At 38.6% G+C, this 20,465-nt stretch overlaps 2 protein-coding genes across 5 annotated transcripts in view; both read right to left on the bottom strand.

Annotated features, from left to right (window-relative positions):
• Positions 1-491: 491 nt before the first annotated feature.
• Positions 492-20,465, bottom strand: part of LOC119520534 (olfactory receptor 7A10-like) — a 66,466-nt gene continuing 46,492 nt past the window's right edge. The window contains exons 2-3 of the mRNA XM_037818451.1: positions 1,244-1,271; positions 492-778 (exon numbers count right to left, since the gene is read on the bottom strand). Of these exons, the coding sequence (XP_037674379.1) occupies positions 492-778; positions 1,244-1,271 (315 nt within the window). The remainder of the gene's footprint in view (positions 779-1,243; positions 1,272-20,465) is intronic.
• Positions 6,744-20,465, bottom strand: part of LOC119520530 (zinc finger protein 596-like) — a 48,846-nt gene continuing 35,124 nt past the window's right edge. For 3 of the 4 annotated variants that reach the window (XM_037818447.1, XM_037818450.1, XM_037818448.1), the window contains 5 exons: positions 20,284-20,369; positions 17,962-18,088; positions 12,533-12,628; positions 11,933-12,015; positions 6,744-11,493 (listed from right to left, as the gene is read on the bottom strand). In XM_037818447.1, coding sequence (XP_037674375.1) covers positions 10,318-11,493; positions 11,933-12,015; positions 12,533-12,628; positions 17,962-18,088; positions 20,284-20,369 — 1,568 coding nt within the window. In that variant the 3' untranslated portion in view covers positions 6,744-10,317. The remainder of the gene's footprint in view (positions 11,494-11,932; positions 12,016-12,532; positions 12,629-17,961; positions 18,089-20,283; positions 20,370-20,465) is intronic. The other variant, XM_037818449.1, reaches the window with a different exon arrangement.

The raw sequence follows: 20,465 nt of genomic DNA, 5'->3' as shown, positions 1-20,465 counted from the left end.
AGTATCAGTGATGCATTGAGGACACACGTTTGTAAATGGTTGTTTAAAGGCATGTAGCCCAGAGAGTAGCACTACAAATACAAAAAAGTGTTAACATGATATATTTATAAGGCATGACACAAGTACAAAAAAAATTAACAACCAAGTGGCATATGGTATACATATTATAGACTATATTTAAAAGGAATAGCTTACCAGCACTATACTAATATATTAGTACAGAAAATTCACAGATTATCTTCAGCAGTGAAACCATGGAATATAATGAAGTCAAATCATTTTTAAAAATAAGCAGAAAAAATAGGTGTTTTCAATATGTAATTATTGGATAGAATCCTAGAAATTAGACAAATAGCAGATCATCTTTCTCAACATTGAAAAGTGTATAGAACCAGATCTCCCATTGTTTGACCTCTATTAAACATGACAAATTTCTAAACTTAAGACAAAGTATCCTTTTATACTGAGAATGTTTCACATCTGAGGAGTTTTTATAAGGCATGATTTAGGTCCTTGTTTCTAAGACTATAGATAAAGGGGTTCAGCATAGAAGTGACCACCGTGTACATCACTGAGGCTACTGCACTTGCCCTTGAGTTTTGGGTAGCAGCAGAACTAAGATACACTCCAAATGATGTACCATAAAACAGGGACACTACTGAGAGGTGAAACACACAAGTGGAAAATGCTTCATACTTGCCTCCCACTGTTGAAATCCTCAACAGAGAGGACACAGTCTTAGAGTATGAGGAAAGGATCCCAGTGAGTGGAATAACACCCACAATCCAGCAGCAAAATATTTCACTAGGTCATTGTGTCAGTTTGAATGTATTGTGTCCCCCAAACGCCATTATCTTTGATGTAGTCTTGTGGGGCAGACGTTTTGGTGCTGATTAGTTTTGCTTGGAATGTGTCCCACCCAGCTGTGGGTGATGACTCTGATGAGATATTCCCATGGAGGCATGGCCCCAACCATTCAGGGTGGGCCTTGATCAGTGGAGCCATATAAATGAGCTGACTCAAAGAGTAGGAACTCAGTGCAGTTGTGAGTGACGTTTTGAAGAGGAGCAAGCTTGCTAGAGAGGACCATCCTGGGAGAAAGCCATTTTGAAACCACAACTTTGGAGCAGACACCAGCCATGTGCCTTCCCAGCTAACAGAGGTTTTCCGGACACCATTGGCCATCCTCCAGTGAAGGTACCTGATTACTGATGTGTTACCTTGGACACTTTATGGCCTTAAGACTGTAACTGTGTAGCCAAATAAACCCCCTTTTTATAAAAGCCAATCCATCTCTGGTGTTATGCATTCCGCAGTATTAGCAAACTAGAACAGTCATTGAGGAAGGTGTCAGAACAAGCAAATTGGACTACCTGAGAAAGTTCATAGAAAAAGGGGGGAGGTTTCCAACTCTCTACAAAAAGACAATCACAGAATCATTAAGTCATGTAAAAGAGAGACCAGAACACTCAATAACATGTTTTCTTATTCAAATTCACAATGTTATTAAACACTGATGCTCACAAACAATATCTACTTTCGTAAGAGGAAAGGAAACATACTAGCTGCCTTTAGTCCTATTTTCTAGATGTATGAATATTCAATGTGGTGCAATTAATGAATACATAATTCAACCAATCAATATAAAAATCCATCACCTTTTCAGGTAAGTTCATCACTCGGCTTCTTTTTTCTCTCCAAATATACAAAATTATTAGTTAGAAAATCAAATATTACAAATGAAAATATAATGTAAAGCAGAAATGCAATGACTCTCAAGTAACTTCCCCCAAAGGATAGGATTATAAGAATTTTTGTAATATCCCAAGACTTTAATTTTTAAACATTTTAGTAATATAAAATTAATGGTTTCATTGGACATATTCCATGAATATATTTTCTGAGGATTTCAATTATTATTATATTGAAATTATATATTATATTTATTGCACCTAAGTTGGTATTACTTCAATAACACTTTGAGTGTACTTAACATATTTTATAGTAAAATGGTGGAGATATGAGATACTCAAGTTAAACCAATGTTAAGTAGTATGGAATTTTTTATCAAAAACATTGTGAGGAAGAGCAGCCTGTGCGCGGGACGGAGAGGCGACCCCGGCCGGCGCTGGCGGTCCAAAGCGGGGTCGGCGGCGGGGGCGGCATGCGGCCTAGTCACGCAGGTTTAGCCCCAGCCAATGGGAACCGCTAATGGCCTGTTACCCGGGGGACGCCTGGATTCCAGCAACCATGAAGGGACAGCGCTGTCCAATGGGGGCCCTGGGCTGCTCTGTATCCGTGCAGTCAACCAAAAGAGCCAGAAAAGAAAGGATGGGAAATAGAAAGCTGTGGTCTCCTGGAGAAGAAAAATGTCCCCAGATTTCAGAAAAGCAGAAGTAAAAATTGTTTCACTAAGATCATCCAATGACATGTATATATCTGAAAAGCAGAATGAAGTTTAACTTGAGGACAGCATATAACAATATGCTGTCCAGCAGACAGGCATTTGCACACTGGCGTCAAATACAGCAGTATGCACGACCGGCAATGGATGAAGATGGCCCAAAGGCTCATCAACGGAAGAACAGAAGGGCATAGCGTACACATACAACAGAATACTGAATGGCCACAAGAACGAATGAAGTTGTGAGACATGCAACCAGGTGAATGAACCCTGAGGACACCACACTGAACAAAACGAGAAAAGAAAGGACAGACATTGCACGGCCTCACTAATACAAAGTAACAACAATGAGCAAATGCTGAGAACTGAATCCGAATACAGGCCACTAGTGGATACAACATGGGCAGAGACCAGGCAATCCATGACCAAGAAGCTGCATTCTTCAATCAATGACCGCCAACTCTCTGCCCACCTTCCACATCCCAAGACAACCCATGCAGTTGAATTAAACTCTCCAGAGCCCACCCATCACAGCTAGCCTACACCAGCAAGACCACGTACTATCTGTCCTTTTATCTCTGGCTCACTCCACTGAACAGTGCCCTCAAGTTTCACCCAGAAAGCCACATGCCATACAACCCCACTCCTATCCACCGCCGCTCAACATTCCATTGCATGCACATGATTTGCCCCTCCATTCATCAGAATAAAAAGAAACACTTGAAATCCAGGTGTGTTTTTTTATTTTGCATTTTTCTCTGAATATGGTGTCATTTTTGCCCAAAAAAGAAATGAGAAAATGTTTATTAATAGAACTACTGATGTTTATATATAAATGTCAAAATGTGTACATTTTATATTCCAGAGAAAACTGGATTTCTTTAAATAAAATATCATGCTTGGGCTTAGGCTTATCTGCACATCTTTTTATTGAGATGAAACTCACAACACTTAACCATTTTAAACATCATGATCAGTGGTGTTTAGTACATACACAATGTGCATCAGCTTTACTTCCACAGCATTTTCAACTCGAAAGGAAAGCTCATACCCACAAAAAGAGCCCCTCCCTATCTCCAACTCCCTTCAACCCCTATCATCCATTAATCTTTCTGTACTGATTTACCTGTTCTGGATTTTGCATGTAAATGGAATCACCTTAGGCGTGACCTTTTTTATCTGGCCGCTTTCACTTATGTTTTTGAGATTTGACCATGTTACATCTTGGACCATTATTTCACTCCTGTTTATGGCTGAACAGTATTCCAATGTATGGATATAACATTTTGCTTTTTCATTCATTACCAGGACGTTCTGGTGGTAATGGCATCAATATTAATATGATCTTGATGGCCTGGATGTTTACTACAGTGATCTTGTCTTGACTGAGCCCTCCTAATCTAAGAGGATCCAACCTACCTGGAAAGCCAAGTCCTCATAATGGACAAGAGCCACCAGCCCCTCCTGAGGAATAACTTTATTATATGGGAAGTGAAGACAGTTAAACACCTTGCACTAAATGAAGACGACCAGAGTACTCTTAACCCCATTATAACTGTTTTTCCTTTTGCATCTGCAATATGGGATGGTATTGTTTTCATGAGCTTCTAGAAATTTCACTTGCAAGCTTATTTTTGCTTCCCGTGTTATCACCATTCCTATTTACAGTATATTTGAGAAAATGATATTGTAAAAAGTTACACAGGGCTTTTTTTTAGTTTTCCTAAATGTAAACATACCATTCTATTTGTAACTGATCATAATTCTTAGGATGATTTCTGGTATGACTGAAGGACATTTGAGATCTCTGCATTTAAATATTTCAGATAGCTTTGATAGGTTTAAAAATTGCTTTTTTGCAAAAGGTACTTATAAAGTTATTTGGACTTGCCTGAGATTGTATGAATGAAAATTAGAACTATACTGTATTTACATTTACCTTGATGGTTTATTAGTGGGTGCAAGTTTTCTCTTGTTCTTGGGACTGTGGCAGCCCTTGAATATTTTATAAATTACAGCTGAAATCTGTATCATCTATTAGAAATGGCTAATGTGACTAGGAGAAATGAAATGGCTGTTTATGAAGTTTTTATATACATTAAAGTGTCTAACGTTAAGAAAACTTTAAACATGAAAAAAAAAAAAAAAACATTGTGACTGAAGTGTTAACAGAACTCAGAAATGTCAGCTTTATATATGAGATCAAGGGCAGTTTTATTTTTGAAATATGATGTGAAATTCTTCTTACTTATTGTCAGAATTATGACATAGCTTTCACCCCCAAGGGAAATTTTCACTCCGTTTCCCTGGGCTGTGCTAACTCCACAGCCCCCTCCAGGACAGAAAGAAATGGGCACAAACCCATAGACGTATTCTAGCTTAATGGGGAGCCACAAACAACTGCAGCAATAACTGGGGATGCCAGAACTGACAAAGACACTCTACCTGCAATACACAAATTCCTCCTGTGCTTGGGGGGTTTCCTTCCCTCACACCTGCTGAGGATCCTCCTGCCAACACAAACAGCACTGCCAGTGACCATGGCAGGAAAGGCAATGCCAGCCATGAGGGAAACCCCCACTGGAGCACCAATCAATGTGTCCAGTGGCCAAAGAATCTTCTTCTTGCTTCTGGCTTCTTGCCCTAGAAGGGGCAGCCAGCAGGCCTGAGTAAATGCAATTCTGAGATCTCTTGCAGACAAAGCCAGCCACATCCACAGCCACGTTCTGCAGAGGCCATGTGAGTTCAGTGTGTCATCCACTATGGTGATGTCAGCATTGCATCCTGGTCAGGCTTGATGTCATCTGGTACAGAATCTTGCCCCTATCTGAGGCCTGAATGGTGCATGCTCCTTACCTGCAAGCTCTGCACCCTGTGCTGATATCACAGGTCTGTTTTGGATGCCAGGTCTGCTTCTGGTGGTCACAAAACTCAGTCTGGCAGCTGTCCCTCTTGCAGGTCAGCCTGGGGCAGCTGATATAGCCTCAGGCAATGACAGTGAACCCACAACCTGGCCCAGCCTGGTGTCATCAGGGTGAGAGTGCAGGTAACAGAACAGCAGAAACCAATTGTACCAGTGAACTGGTGACCAGACTGTGAGCAGTGGGTGGGTGGAGCCACTGGCAGCTCTCAGGGTGGCTGATGGGCACCAGCTCATCCTGTATTCCAGGTGCTGGTTGAAAGGGGACACTCCTGTCAGGGGGAGTAGAGGCAGTTCAGAGGTTGCAGGGCTGGCCAAGACCACAGAAACCACTGCCATCACACATGCTCCAACTTCTTGGCCTGGCACAGCCCACCATATCCTCCTCCTTAAATGCCAGTGGGCCACTGGCAAGGGTGTAGCTCAAGGTGTCTGGTGCAGCCCTGTGTAGGGATGTGGATCACACAGATTGGGAGTCCTTCTGGGAGCCTGTGGCTGGGAGCAGCCGTGGGGCAGGGGTGCCCAGAACATCCCCAGCTCCCACCATCTCAGCCCTCTAAGCAGGCACCCCACTGCCACCACCACCACCTGAGCCACCCTCCTCAAGATATATAGTGGCAACCCATTTCTTTAAAAATTTTATTTATGAAAAAATTTTAAAAATCAATAAAAAACATTTCAAACAAAACAAAACCAAGGAATAAGATAAACAAATGACCTAAAATAACTACATTGCTTCTAACATGTTCCTACCACAGGGTTCCCAGAAAATTAGTAAATGATAGCCATTCCTGAGCATTCCCAGACCTTTAAGATTACTCTCCATAACTTATCTGTTCTTATTATTGCTTCCCCTTCAATAGCTGAAGTCTATCTCTAGGTCCCCTATATTCTACAACATAAAACATTGATTTTACATTTTTCGCAGAGTTCTTATTAGTGGTAACATACAACATCTCTCTTTTGGTGCCTGGCTTATTTCACTCAGCATTTTATCTTCAAGGTTCAGCCATGGTGTCATGTTTCATACTTTAATCATTGTTAATTCTTTTCTTCTACTTGGTTTAGGATTAGTTTGCTGTTCATTTTCTAGCTTCTTCAGTTGTTCCATTAGTTCTTTGGTTTTAGTTCTTTTTTCCATTTAATGTATGCATTTAGAGCTACATATTTAAGTAACACATTGAGGGTTCATATTTTTTACACCATTCTGCCAATTTATATCTTTTAATTTGGGAGTTTAATCCATTCACATTTAATGTTATTAGTGGAGGCGGTTCTTGAATCAGCCATCATATCCTTGTGTTTTTATTTGTCAGATATATTTTCCCCCTCTCTATTTCCTTTAATGTACCCTTACTAAAACTCTTTAGTTCTGTGCCTTTATCCAGACCTCCCTCTCATTTCTTTTTTTTCCCCTGCTTTAAGGTCTCTCTTTAGTATTTCTTGTAGGGCTGGTTTCTCAGCAAATACTCTCAGCATTTGTTTGGCTGTGAAGATTTTAAGCTCTCCCTCAAATTTGAAGGAGAGCTTGGCTGGATAAAGAATAATTGGTTGACAAGTTTTCTTTCATAATTTTAAATGTCATGCCACTGCTTTCTCACCTCCATGGTGGTTGCTGTGTAAGCACCAATTAGTCTTATGCTGTTTCCCTTCTATGTGGTGAAATGCTTCTCTCTTTCTGCTTAAAGAAATTCCTCCTTCTCTTCAGCATATGAATATCTGATCAAAATGTCTGAGTGGGTTTATTTGGATTTATTCAGTTTGGAGTTCATTGGGCATCTGTGATTTGCATATTTTTGTCATTTAGAACAGCTGGGAAGTTTTCCAAACATTGACTTTGCATACCCTTCCTAGAATTTTACCCTTCTCTTCCCCTTCTGGAACACCTATGATTCTGATATTTGTGCAATTCATTTTGACTATCATATCCCTGATATCTATTTAAAATTTTACATTTTTTTCTCCATTTGTTCTTTTCTGATTTCACTCTCCAGAATACTTTTTCAAGTGTTTATTCATTCCTCTTCTTCAACAAATCTGATGCTGTTTTCCAGAATCTTTTTAATTCAATCATTTTTTTAATTTCCCTAACAGCCTCCTTTTAAAATTTACTCTTGAAAATTCGCTTTATGCTCTTCTAGGGTTTTTTGATGCCCTATATATCCTGAGCCATGACACTGGTGTCTGTGATTATCTCTGATTAATTGCTCCAACTTCTGTGTCTCCTCTGGTTTTTTAGTTCAGGCATTTGAGTTATTCATACCTTACAGTTCCTTCATATGGTTTAAAATTTTCGGTTGTCTTTGGCCTCTTGGCATTTGCTTAACTTGAAAGAGTTCTTTTGATATATGCAGGCTTATGTAAACAATTATCTGTAACTTGCCGGAGCTACAGCTTGGTTGAGTGCACTATCCCTGACCTAACAGCAGATGGCACACCCAAATTACCTCTTACCATCAAGCCTATCCTACCAAAGTTTGTTTATGCAAGTGGGGTGCAAATCTTGTGGAGGTCCAATTGGTACACTAATTTTCCTTGTGCGGTGGGGACCACCAACCCTTTCGGTGGGGGTTGTGAACTCTGCAGTTTGGGGGGAAAGATGGCTTTAAGACCCAGTACTCCCAGCCGTACCTGGGGCTGTGGCTGGAATGCACTAGGGCTGTAACACGTCAAAACCTTCACCTCAGATTTCATACAATCCCTCTCTGTGGTGGGTCCACAAGTCCCTGGGATTGGTGTAGGGCTCCTGACACTTCTGTGTGGCACCCCTGCATCTAGCCTGTGCACTCCATGGGCTTCTGCAGAGAAGTGTGCACAATCTCAAGCCAGCAAAATCACACATGAAACTCTTGGCTGTGGTCCTGCAGTGGTATCTCCTAGCCTGCTGCAGATATCTGTACAGCGTGCAGAAACAACCCACTTCTGTGGAGCTCTGCCTGCTACACAGCTCTTCCCTGGCACGGGAGCTCTTAGCTTTGGCTGTGCCAAAGGCTATCACCCATGCCAGATAGGGAGTTGGGTGTCTGGGGAATGGAAGGATCTCCCCACTGTGCTCCACTGTGGCTCTCTCTGCTGGACCCCCAGCAGCTTTCCAGATTTTACATTAACCTGCCTCCAATCACTGTCTCTCACTTCTCCCCACTGCAAGTCTTAGGCCTCCATTTCCCCAGAAGCCTCAAACACTCCCATATTTCCAAATGCAGTCCCTCATTTTCTCAGTCACTATGGATTTAGAAGTCTTTGCCAAGCAGTTGGAACCCTGAAACTGCTACTCTGGGCACCTTCTGTCTTTTATCTAGTATTTTTCATGGAGGAGAAATTTGCTCTATGTCTACCTCTCTGCCATCTTTGATCCCCCATAACCCATTTTTAATGGAGGGAATGACTCCAATGCCTGTCAATATTGGGAGATTTCCCATCCCCAGGCTTCCCAATACTCCATGAATTACAACCATGTAATTCCTTTAACAGTTAATTTTAATTCAATTTAAGGTATACCAATAGTGACAGTGTAAAGGAAAATTTCTCTATCATGAGACATTAATCCCATAATCTGTTAATTTATATTCTATTCATTATTGCTGTATGCATATCTGTCAAAAGTATATAATATTTATGACACATAATCTTGGTCTGTACATTCTTCAGTTAACACTCAAAGTTCTCTGGTTTAACAGTCATCATATTTATGTTTAGAGTTGTGTGAAAAAATAGAAGCTGAACATTACAGAATTTTCATCTACAGCTTTTACTTCATAATTGTTTGCAAGTGTATTGATAAAACTTTGATTTCCTTCCCTAAAACTCACTGAAAAATACTGCATTCAGCACTCACAGATGACTTCACAATGTAAGTTTTAACATTTTTCAGGCAAAACTCTGAAGTCATGATTGAATTGTGTTGTAAAGCATTCTTGTTAGATGTTTTTGCCTGTCTGATATTCCTGATGTGAACTCTGGCTGAACACTTTGTGATTTTATTTTAGGGTTGACATTTCCTCCATATGGGAAATTAAACACTGATGAATCAGTTCAAAGCCACCAAAGACTTTTCTTCATTTTCTATACACATATAGAGAATATTTTATAAAAAGTCAAACTTCACATATATTCCACACATTGCTGTGTAAGCAAAGGATTTCACAAATTTCATCTTTGAATTATTCTTCCATCAATAATTATCTCCTAGAGTTCTCCTAGAGTTTTCTCCCAGTGATAACATCTTTCTTATCCAGTTTTCTTGTTTTGGAGTTATTCCTACTCTGAGCTGTTCTTGTGTACAAGGCTGGAGCTCAGCTGAAATCTACTATATGTAATTACATAGTGTTCCTCCCAGGATAGTGCAATCATGTTATTTAAGGATAGATTGTAAATTAAGGCATCTAGACATTGATTACATTGAGGGGGATTTAAACTCCTGTGTGGGTTTTTTTCTTCTTTTTACTTTTTACAGCTGGTAGCTCTGTCTGAAAACTCTCCCATATGCACAACATAGTTAATGAGATCTATGATGTTCCTAATGGTAGAATTATGTCTAAATTTTTTCCCACATAAAGGGCAGACATGTTATCTCCCCAGTGTTAATTATCTTGTGTTGTCTGAGTGTCACTCTATCAGTGAAGATTTCCCCACATAAAAAGCCAAAACACGGTTTCTTCCCAGTGTGAGTTCTCCCAAGTTGCCTAAGGGGTACCATGTTGACTGAAAGATTATCTCATAAATGGCAGACATTTGGTTTCTCCCTACTGTGAGTTCTTCCATGTTGCCTAAGTTGACCACATTTACTGAAGGATTTCCCACATATATTGCAGATGTATGGTTTCTCCCCAGTGTGAGTTCTCTCATGATTCCTAAGGTGTCCACAAGTTTTGAAGGATTTCCCACATAGATGGCAGATGTATGGTTTCTCCCCAGTGTGAATTGTCATATGTTGTGGGAGAGCAGTACGATGAGTGAAGCGTTTCCCACATAGATGCATAAATATGGTTTCTCCCTAATGTGAATTCTCACGTTGTGGGAGAGCAGTATGATGAGTGAAGCATTTCCCACCCACATGGCATACACATGGTTTCTCCCCAGTGTGAGTTCTCTCATGTCCCCTAAGGTGCCCACGTTGACTGAAGGATTTCCCACATAGATGGCAGGCATATGGTGTCTCCCCAGTGTGAGTTCTCTTATGGTAACTAATGCTAGCAGAAGAACGGAAGGATTTCCCACATGTGTTGCAGACATATGGTTTCTCCCCAGTGTGAGTTCTCTCATGTCCCCTAAGGTGCCCACGCTGACTGAAGGATTTCCCACATAGATGGCAGGCATATGGTGTCTCCCCAGTGTGAGTTCTCTTATGGTAACTAATGCTAGCAGAATAACGGAAGGATTTCCCACATGTGTTGCAGACATATGGTTTCTCCCCAGTGTGAGTTCTCTTATGATCCCTAAGGCTATTCCAATAATTGAAAGATTTCCCACATAGATGGCAGACATATGGTTTCTCCCCTGTGTGAATTCTCATATGTGGTTTGAGGGCAGATTTACGAGCAAAGTCTTTCCCACATAGATGGCAGACATATGGTCTCTCTCCTGTGTGAGATTTCTCATGTAGCCTCAGGTTAAAACGATGTTTATAGGATTTTCCACATAGATGGCAAATGTGTGGTTTCTCCCCATTGTGAGTTCTCACATGTCTTCTGAGCTTAGACCTATCAGTAAATATTTTGCCACATTGATGGCAGACACATGCTTTCTCCCCATTGTGAGTTCTCATATGTTTTCTGAGCTTAGACCTATCAGTAAAGATTTTGCCACATCGATAGCAGACACATGCTTTCTCCCCAGTGTGACTTCTCTCATGTTCCTTAAGGTTACAACATCGACTGAAGGATTTCCCACACAGATGGCAGACATATCGTTTCTCTCCAGTGCAAGTTCTCTCATGATGTCTAAGGACAGAAATATTTCTGAAGGCTTTTCCACATAGATGACAGTCATATGAATTATTTCCTGTCTGAATTTGCTTATGTCTACTAAAGATTGACTGGTAATTGATAGCTTTTTGAAATTGTTCATTTACATAGGGCTTTGTTTCCATGTCAGCCAATGTTGAGTGAATTAAATCTTCTCCCAAATCAATACTTCCAAAGGGATCCCCTCCAATGTTAGAAACCTGCTGCTATAAATGAGAAGAGAAACTGTTAAAGGTATGTCCACATATAGTCATTAACTGAACTCTCTAGGCTAATAATAGAGTGAGGCTCTAGTTAAAGTTCATCATGTTATTTACATGCAAATGATGGGCTACTTTCTTGTTTGCAGAGATTCACTCTTTTTAGAATCTCATCTGCAGAGCTATCTAATTAATGTTCAATACTTCAATACATTTCAAAGAATAGGTATATAAGCCTGTTTATGCCATTGTACTTTTGTAAGACTTCAGGTTATCGTTTTCAGCTCAGGTTAATTTTTCCCTTAAATGAAACTATCCAAAACTTATTGATGGGACACCATTTACTTCCATATTTAATCATACTCAGATGATCATGCTGAACTACTAGACTATTCAATCCCAACTATTTATTTGGAAGACCACTGATCGCACTTATGATGCTCACCTTTGACTTGGTGGTATATTTGTCCTTATTGCAGATATGTGGCATAATTATCATTTCTTCTTTCCTATGGTCATTTTGTCTGCCTGAGATAATTTAAAAAACATTACATGGTAACATTAGGCATCTGAAAACTTAAAACACTTCCAAGGCTCCTGTGATTATGTTTCAAATATTGTCATTTAAATTGGAAAAAAACTAAAATTAAGGTGCACTCCAGAAAATTGCAAAGCTTTTTATGCAAATAGAGAGCTAAAATATTTTCAGTATTAAAATTAGGGAAAATAATAAGATGGCACAGTGGGTGGTAAGAGGGAATTCCTCATAGAGAAGGACAGGAAAAGGGCCACTATGTGTAAGTTTAACTCCTATAAGTACATAAATATCTCTTTTCCTAAGCCAAAGACTATCATAGATTCATAACTAGAGATTGATAGATGTACAGAATCATTGCACAGTTTGCGGAGTTTTCCCCCAAAGTCACAGCCTACATTTCATGGAATATCAAAAAATTAAGGAAATCTTCAGTTGATATTTCTATAGACCTTCTCATTCATTGACCAGGCCCCTCCTCTTATTGAAGCACAGTGCCCAAGAACTCACTTGTACTCTGTCCTTGGAGAAATCCTAATCCTTCTCTCCACAGTTCCTCTCCTTGTTCCAACAGCAAAACCACTTCTGATTTGCAGAGTTGATACCCTATATATGTGAAACAGAAGCATAGATTTTGAGTTCTATGCTGATACAGATTCATGGTCATCAAGTCTAGGGCAGATGATTAGGAACAATAAGGTAAACTGTGAAGAGCAGCATGGGGAAGTGTAATTTAAACACGGTATGTTGATAATCCATTTGCAGAAATGGATGACCTTGACCTTCAAAGTCATTAAGTGTATGTCCATGCCCATACCTAAGTTCACAGACAACAGTATCCTCAGTCTTTATATACAAAGAAAAAATATAACTTCACAGTAGTCGAAGATTTTATAAAACAATCCATTAAAATAGGCTCCACCCAATCTATGTTCTATGTGGAAAAGAGCATGTCAATTATTTTTCTACTGTATTCTGAAACTGCAGCAGAGCCACAGGAGGATAACTATTTAGAAAATATTGATTTTATCCACAGAAACAATATTCATTGAGCTCCCACAGAGTTCTGAGTTGTGGAGGTTAAGCTGCAAAAATGACATCAAATTTTAGTCAGGAATATGGGCCACTGGTTTGATAAATGAGATATAAAAAAAAAACAGAAGAGAGTTTCTTACAAGTAGTCATAAGATTATAAAAGAATCAGAGCAGAAATAAGAGTGGAATATGGGGAAGTTGTCAAGATACTTGAATTAATTGATGAACGATTCGATGGATGGATGGATGGACGGATGGATGGATGGACAGATAGATGTATATATGATAGAGAAAATTTTAAGAAACTTCCTACAATGTTCCTCCTGTCTGCACAGATTAAAGTGAGGAAAAAATATTCTCTAATCATTGCTTCAACTTACCAAAGTTGTACAAATACATGAAAATATATTCTATCAAAAATATAGGAAGTTCACTATTGGATAATATACTTTTTCTTTGCCTTTTGTGGTCTCTTTCTAATCCTCTCCTGAACACAGCATAGCCCTGGACCCAGCACTCATAACAATGGACTGACTGAACTCAGTTGTTGAACCATATGGCTCCCTATTGGTGTGTTAAGTTGTACAGTTATTCATCTCTATCCCTTGTGTTCACCAAAATCCTAAGCACATGACTACCACTAACACAGTGAATGAGTGAATTACTTCCCAACTGAGACTGTATGCTCCACAAGGCAAATAAATCCTCTCACATCTCTTCTGTGAATACACTGCCTTAACAGAGGCTGGAACAAATTGCCATAAATGGTAGAGAGATTTTTTTTTTTTATTAAATTCAGTTTTATTGAAATACATTCACACACCATACAATCATCCATGGTATACAATCCACTGTCCACAGTATGATAACATAGTTGTGTTCATCACCACAATCTATCGGTAGAGAGATTTTTAACTCACTTTTTGGGCCACAGTAATTATACCAGAGTCCTGGGTATACTTAAATGGATCTCAAATATGTGAATATTACATGAGTGTACTTAGAATCTGCCAAGTCAGTAGGAAAAATAGGCATATTTATAATATGCACTGACAGCACACTGACCCTCCTGATAAACATCACCTACCTCTCATTTTTACTGCCAAGTTGCTTTTTACACTTTTTAATTTCAGCAGATATGTGCCAAGACCAACATTATCTCCCTGTGATTATTTACTACATCTAACAACCTGACCCTCAATATTCAGTGATTCCAAATACCTGTAATTTTCCATGACTATATCTGGCACAGTACTTGAGTAAGATATTGATCTTGGTCTAAACAGAGAATCGTATTTCCTAGAAGTTTTGAAATATACCTGGTAACTGTACTATGTCTTGCTTACAATACATTACTGCATACTACATGAATACTCCAAATCTTCTCAATGCCTTTTGAATCTCATGCACTCTATCATTTCTACACATTTTCAACATATGAAATTAACTCCTTCTAAGCAGATGCATTATGTATTTTTCCAAACTACACTAAAATACCATAATATCTAAAAATGTCCCTGAATCCATACACATTAGTTATTTCTTCTCTCCTATCAAATAGTCATGTTGCCTCTGGCTAACTCCAATGTTTCCAATTGTTTTCAATCTCATGTTTTCTGTGAATTACATTACCAATTATAAATTAAATTTCCTTATCAGAAATTTCTCCCTCTTCACAATCCATCTCATGATCTAAGTTCATTTTTTACTCTTTCATGTTGAAAAAATCAAAGCAAATTTCCTCTAAATATGTTGTCTCTCAGGTTTTGCTCTTTAGACCCTCCCATGATAAGATGAAAGTGTACCTACCCTATTCTCACATGCCCCTAACCCTTTGAGTCACAAAACTCAATGCTGATATCCTCTTTCATAAAACCTGGAGATCACTAATGATCTCCTTAAAAATAATTCCTTACTTGGAGCAAAAATTGGACCACAATCTCCTTTTCAAAACTTTTCCTTGCTTTCTCTGACATCACTGTCTCCTGACTGTATTCAAACTGTTCTAGACACTGCTTCCTCAGATCTACTGCAAAAATCTCAAACAGCATTGGAGGGCAGTGATTTCATCTGCAGGTTGGCTTAGCTAGAGAGGGCCACATCTGAGCAACAAGGAGCCATTCAGGAGGAGACACTTAGGCACAATTACAGACAGGCCTAGCCTCTCCATTGCAGCAACAGACTTCCCAAGGGCAATTCCCATGGTAGAGGGCTCAGCCCATCAAACTGCCAGTCCCCAATATCTGTGAGCACATCAGAAAACATTGAGGTGGTGAAGCCCAGCAACCTGCATTCTCCCATAGCTCATGAGGGGGCTCTGCATAATTTTATCATTGTTTTTGTTTTTTATTAACTATTAACTATATCAGAAAAAATTTAAAAAAAACATGCATAAAAAAAAAACAATTCAAACAAACCATAACAAGAGAGTAAGAAAAAGACAAATAACCTAAAATAACTATTTTACTTCAACACATTACTACTCTACCCCAAGAAAATAACCTGATATAGCCACATTTCTGTGAACTTGTTCCTACTATACCCACCAGAAATTAACAAAACATAGTCACATCTGGGCATTCACAGAATGTTAAATTTACCCATGATAGCTTATCTGTTCTTATTGGGTTATCATTCCCCTTCATTAATTACTCTCTACGACTAGTTCCCCTATATTCTACATTAACAAACATTTATTTTACATATTTCAATGTTCCCATTAGTGGTAGCACAAAAAATTTCTCTTTTTGTGCCTGGCTGATTTCATTCAGCTTTATTTCTTCAATGTTCATCCATGTTGTCATATGTTTCATGACATTATTCCTTCTTACTGCCACATAGTACTCCATCATGTGTATATACCACATTTTATTTACCCAATCATTTGTTGAAGGACATTTGTGTTGTCTCCACCTCTTGGCAATTGTGAATAATGCTGCTATGAACATTGGTGCGCAGATATCTGTTCACATCACTGCTTTCAGATCTCCCAGGTGTGTACTGAGAAGTGCAATTGCTGGATGAAAGGGTAACTCTATATCTAGTTTTCTAAGGAACTGCCAGACTGACTTCCAGAGTGGCTGAATGATTATACATTCCCACCAACAATGAATAAGAGTTCCAATTCTCCACATCCTGTCCAGCATTTGTAGTTTCCTGTTTGTTTAATGGCACACACTGTAATTGGTGTGAGATGGTATCTCATTGTGGTCTTAATTTGGATCTCTCTAATAGCTAGCAAAGCTGAACATTTTTTCATTTTTCACTTTCAATATCTTTGTGTCCCTGTGTCTAACATGAGTCTTTGATATGCAACATATTGATGGTTCATTTTTTTGATCCATTCTGCCAATCTATATCTTTTAATTGGGGAGTTTAATCCATTTACATTCAACATTATTACTGCAAATGCATTTCTTGAATCAGCCATCCTATCATTTGGCTTATGTTTGTCAGATATATATTTTCCCTTTCCCTTTTAAGGTCCTTTAATGTACCCATACTGAATCTCTTTAGTACTGAACCTTTCTCCACATCTCTCTCTTCTCTCTTTGTTTCTCTGATGGCAGGGCTCCCTTTAGGATCTCAAGTAGGGCAGGTCTCTTGTCAGCAAATTCTCTCAGCATTTGTTTGTCTGTGAAAAAATTTAAGTTCTCCCTCAAATTTGAAGGAGAGCTTTGCTGGATAAAGGATTGTTGGGTGGCAGTTTTTGTCTCTCAGAATTTTAAATATGTCATGTCACTACCTTCTCACCACCCCTGAGCAGTCACTACTTAGTCTTATGCTGTTTGCTTTGTAAGTGGTGAATTGCTTTTCTCTTGCTGCTTTCAGAACTTGCTCCTTCTCTTCAGTATTTGACAATGTGATCAGAATATATCTCAGAGTGGGTTTACTTGGATTTATTCTATTTGAAGTTCACTGGGCATTTATGATTTCTGTATTTGTGTTGTTTAAAAGGTTTGGAAAATTTTCCCCAACAATTTCTTAGAATATTCTTTCTAGAACCTTACCCTTCTCTTCCCCTTCTGGAACACCAGTGACTCAAATTTGGATGTTTTATATTATGTATCATATCCCTGAGGTCTATTTCAATTTTTTTAAAATTTTTCACCCATTATTTCTTTTGTTCTTTAATTTTCTGTTCTGTCATACTGTAGGTCACTGATTTGTTGTTCAGCTTCCCCTATTCTTGTACTATGAGGAACCAAGAATATCAGCAGAACAATCTGTACCCCCTTAAGGAAAAGATCCCAATAACGAGGAATGTGAAAGTATAATTTAAACACAGTATTTTGATAATCCATTTGCAGAAATGGATGATTCTGACATTCAAAGTCATTAAGTATACATTGATGCCCATGCCTAAATTCATAGACAAGAGTATCCTCAGTCTTCATACAGAAGTAACAATTATATCTTCAAGCAGTTGAAGCATATTTTACAAAAAAATCCACTAAAACAGGCTCCACACAAAAAATATATGCTCAATGTAGAAAAAAGCATGTTGATTATTTTTCTACTGTGTTCTGAAACTGCACCAGAGTCCCCGGAGGACAATAACTATTTACAGAATATTGATTTTACCCATAGAAATAATATTCATTGAGTTTCCACAGAATTCTGAATTGTGGAGTTTGAGCCACAAAAATGACATGAAATTTCAGCAAAGAATATCATGGGCCACTGGTTTCACAAATGAGATGTAAGGAAAAACTAGAAGAGAGAGTTTCTTACAAGTAGTCATGAGATTATACAAGAATCAGAGCAGAAATAAGAGTGGAATATAGGGAAGTTGTCAAGATACTTGAATTAATTGATGAAAGATTAGATGGATGGATGGATGGATGGATGGATGGATGGATGGACAGATGTATATATGACAGAGAAAATTTTAAGAAACTCACCCAATGACACCAGATGATGGATACTCTCCAGCATAACATCTCTGAACAGGTTTCTCTGTCTTGTGTCCATCAAGGCCCACTCTTCTGCATCAAAGTCTATAGCTACATCATTGAAAGTCACTGATTCCTGAAAGATCATAGGCAACTGAGTTCAGACAAGGCTATTCCTACCAATATCCATAGCACATGGGTTGAAATGACAGAACTGAGGAAGGGAAGGGATTGTGTGTATAAAAAGACAAACCTTAGTTTGGGATTCCCATCAGATCATTCTTACTGCTAACCTGGCATCTATCTTTCAGATACACTCACAGAGACATGCCAACTCTGCATACATAAAACTTCACAATAAGACAATATTACATAACATATGGTGGGATGTAACCTGAAAATTTGCCCACAAATTGATAATAATGACTTCCAGATGGTGGTCATCAAATTAGCTCATGAGAATCCATAAGTAAATCTCCTTCAATTTCAAATAAATACAGTCTAATCATTAGGGAAGCATTATTCACGATCTTCCACTTTTTAACATAATGATTATTCAATTATTCCCATCCATCCAATAGAAATACTTTTGTGTTCTGCCTTAGCATCCATCTTTGGCAAAGCCATTTGCCTCAACACTGACCTTTGGCCTATTTAACAATTTTCTATTCCTCCATCTAAACTCCCCAGAATTCAAACCTACATCTTTGATCACAATCCACATCACTGACATGCCTTACCCAGAACCCTCAAGTAGTCCCAAATGCTATGGCAACCATCCCTACAACCCCAGGACCCTGAGTGTCCCTTCTCTGTTCACAGGATTTCCTTTAAACTACCCAATCTCTAACACCTTTGGATGATCTACTAACTCCCCTATGCCACATTAAAAGCATAAAGCCATTGACACTTTTTGCTCTGTGTGTGCTACCCACACAAACAAACAGGGCTCTTAACACTCTCCACTGACTCCACATGGCAACACTATCTCCCTAGGGTCTTGGAGTAATAAACTACATACTTCATGTAATATTGTCTCATTACCCCATTTTGTGACACCCAGCCTCCACCTGGACACAAATTTGAAATTGAACTTAACCAATTTGAGGCACCTGCAATGATCCATTTCCTTGTCTATGTCATGGTTTAACAAAATGTTGCAAGTTTTGAAAAATCTAATGACTGATGATTCCTATCTAACAAACAGCTGTTAAGTACAAGTGATAAAATTATAATTCAATAAAATGGTGGAAAGACTTGAAGAAATGTACACGATTCTGTAGAATTATACAAACTTTATACAGAAGTTGCAGACAGTAGGTTCTTCCTCTTTCAACTCCACAAAACTCAGGTGTTTATTACAATATGAAGGTAGGATGTGCAGTAACAGAAACCATGGCCCCCTGTGACTGCTATACTAAAGTACAGTCCTAGGCTGACTCTTTGTCCAGTAAGAAGCCACCCATATTCAATATTCTCCTACACCTACAAACAACAGTTTTCATTGTGTTTCCTGTATATTCATCTTGACTCTGTTCAAGGATAAATAGGCTCTTCATCTGTTTGGGTCTTTCTCACTAGATCTTCAAGTATTTATACTGGTCATGAAATTTTTCTCTCCTTACAATGTCTGTCCTGTGTGCACAGCTAAAAGTAAGGAAAGAATATTCCCTATTCATTGCTTCTGCTTACCAAAATTATGCAAATCTTATTAACATGCAAGAAAATGTTTAACTGGGGACAAGATGATAATGAGAATTTTAAACATATTTTCAAAATATGAAAATTTATTCTATTAAAAATATAGGTGGTTTACTATTGGATAATATACTTTTCTTTGCCTTTTGTGGTCTCTTTCTTGTCCTCTCTTGAACACAGCATAGTCCTGGACGCAGCACTCATAACAATGGACTGACTGAACTCACTTGTTGAACCATATGGCTCCCTATTAGAGTGTTAATTTGTACAGTTATTCATCTCTATCCTTTGTGTTCACCACAATCTTAAGTACATTATTACCCCTAATACAGTGAATGAGTGAATTACTTCCCAACTGAGACCATAGTTTCCATGAGGCAAATAAATCCTCTCACATCTCTTCTGTGAATACACAGCCTTAACAGAGGCTGGAACAAATTAATGTAAATGGTAGAGAGATTTCTAACTCACTTTTTGGACCACCATAATTATACCAGATTCCTGGGTATACTTAAATGGATCTCAAATATGTGACTATTTCATGAGTGTACTTAGAATCTGCCAAGTCACTAGGAGAAATAAGCATATTTTTAATAAAGCTTTTTTCAGTAGAAATAGTAATTTTCTTCTCACCATTGTTTGCACTGTCAAAGTTCTGCCATCAACAATCTTCTTCTGGTTTTTCACTCTCAGACAGTCTGAGCAGTAAGCATCCAGTGCTGATGGAGAAAGAAGACATGTGACTCAAAACTTGTCCACATTTTCCAGACCCATATACCCAAATCTCAACCTGGAAGTAACCACCCGCAGTCCAA

This window comes from Choloepus didactylus, chromosome 25, assembly GCF_015220235.1.
Source record: "Choloepus didactylus isolate mChoDid1 chromosome 25, mChoDid1.pri, whole genome shotgun sequence".
Taxonomy (NCBI): domain Eukaryota; kingdom Metazoa; phylum Chordata; class Mammalia; order Pilosa; family Megalonychidae; genus Choloepus; species Choloepus didactylus.
Note: the sequence above shows the minus strand (reverse complement) of the source record. Positions and strands in the feature narration are given on the sequence as shown.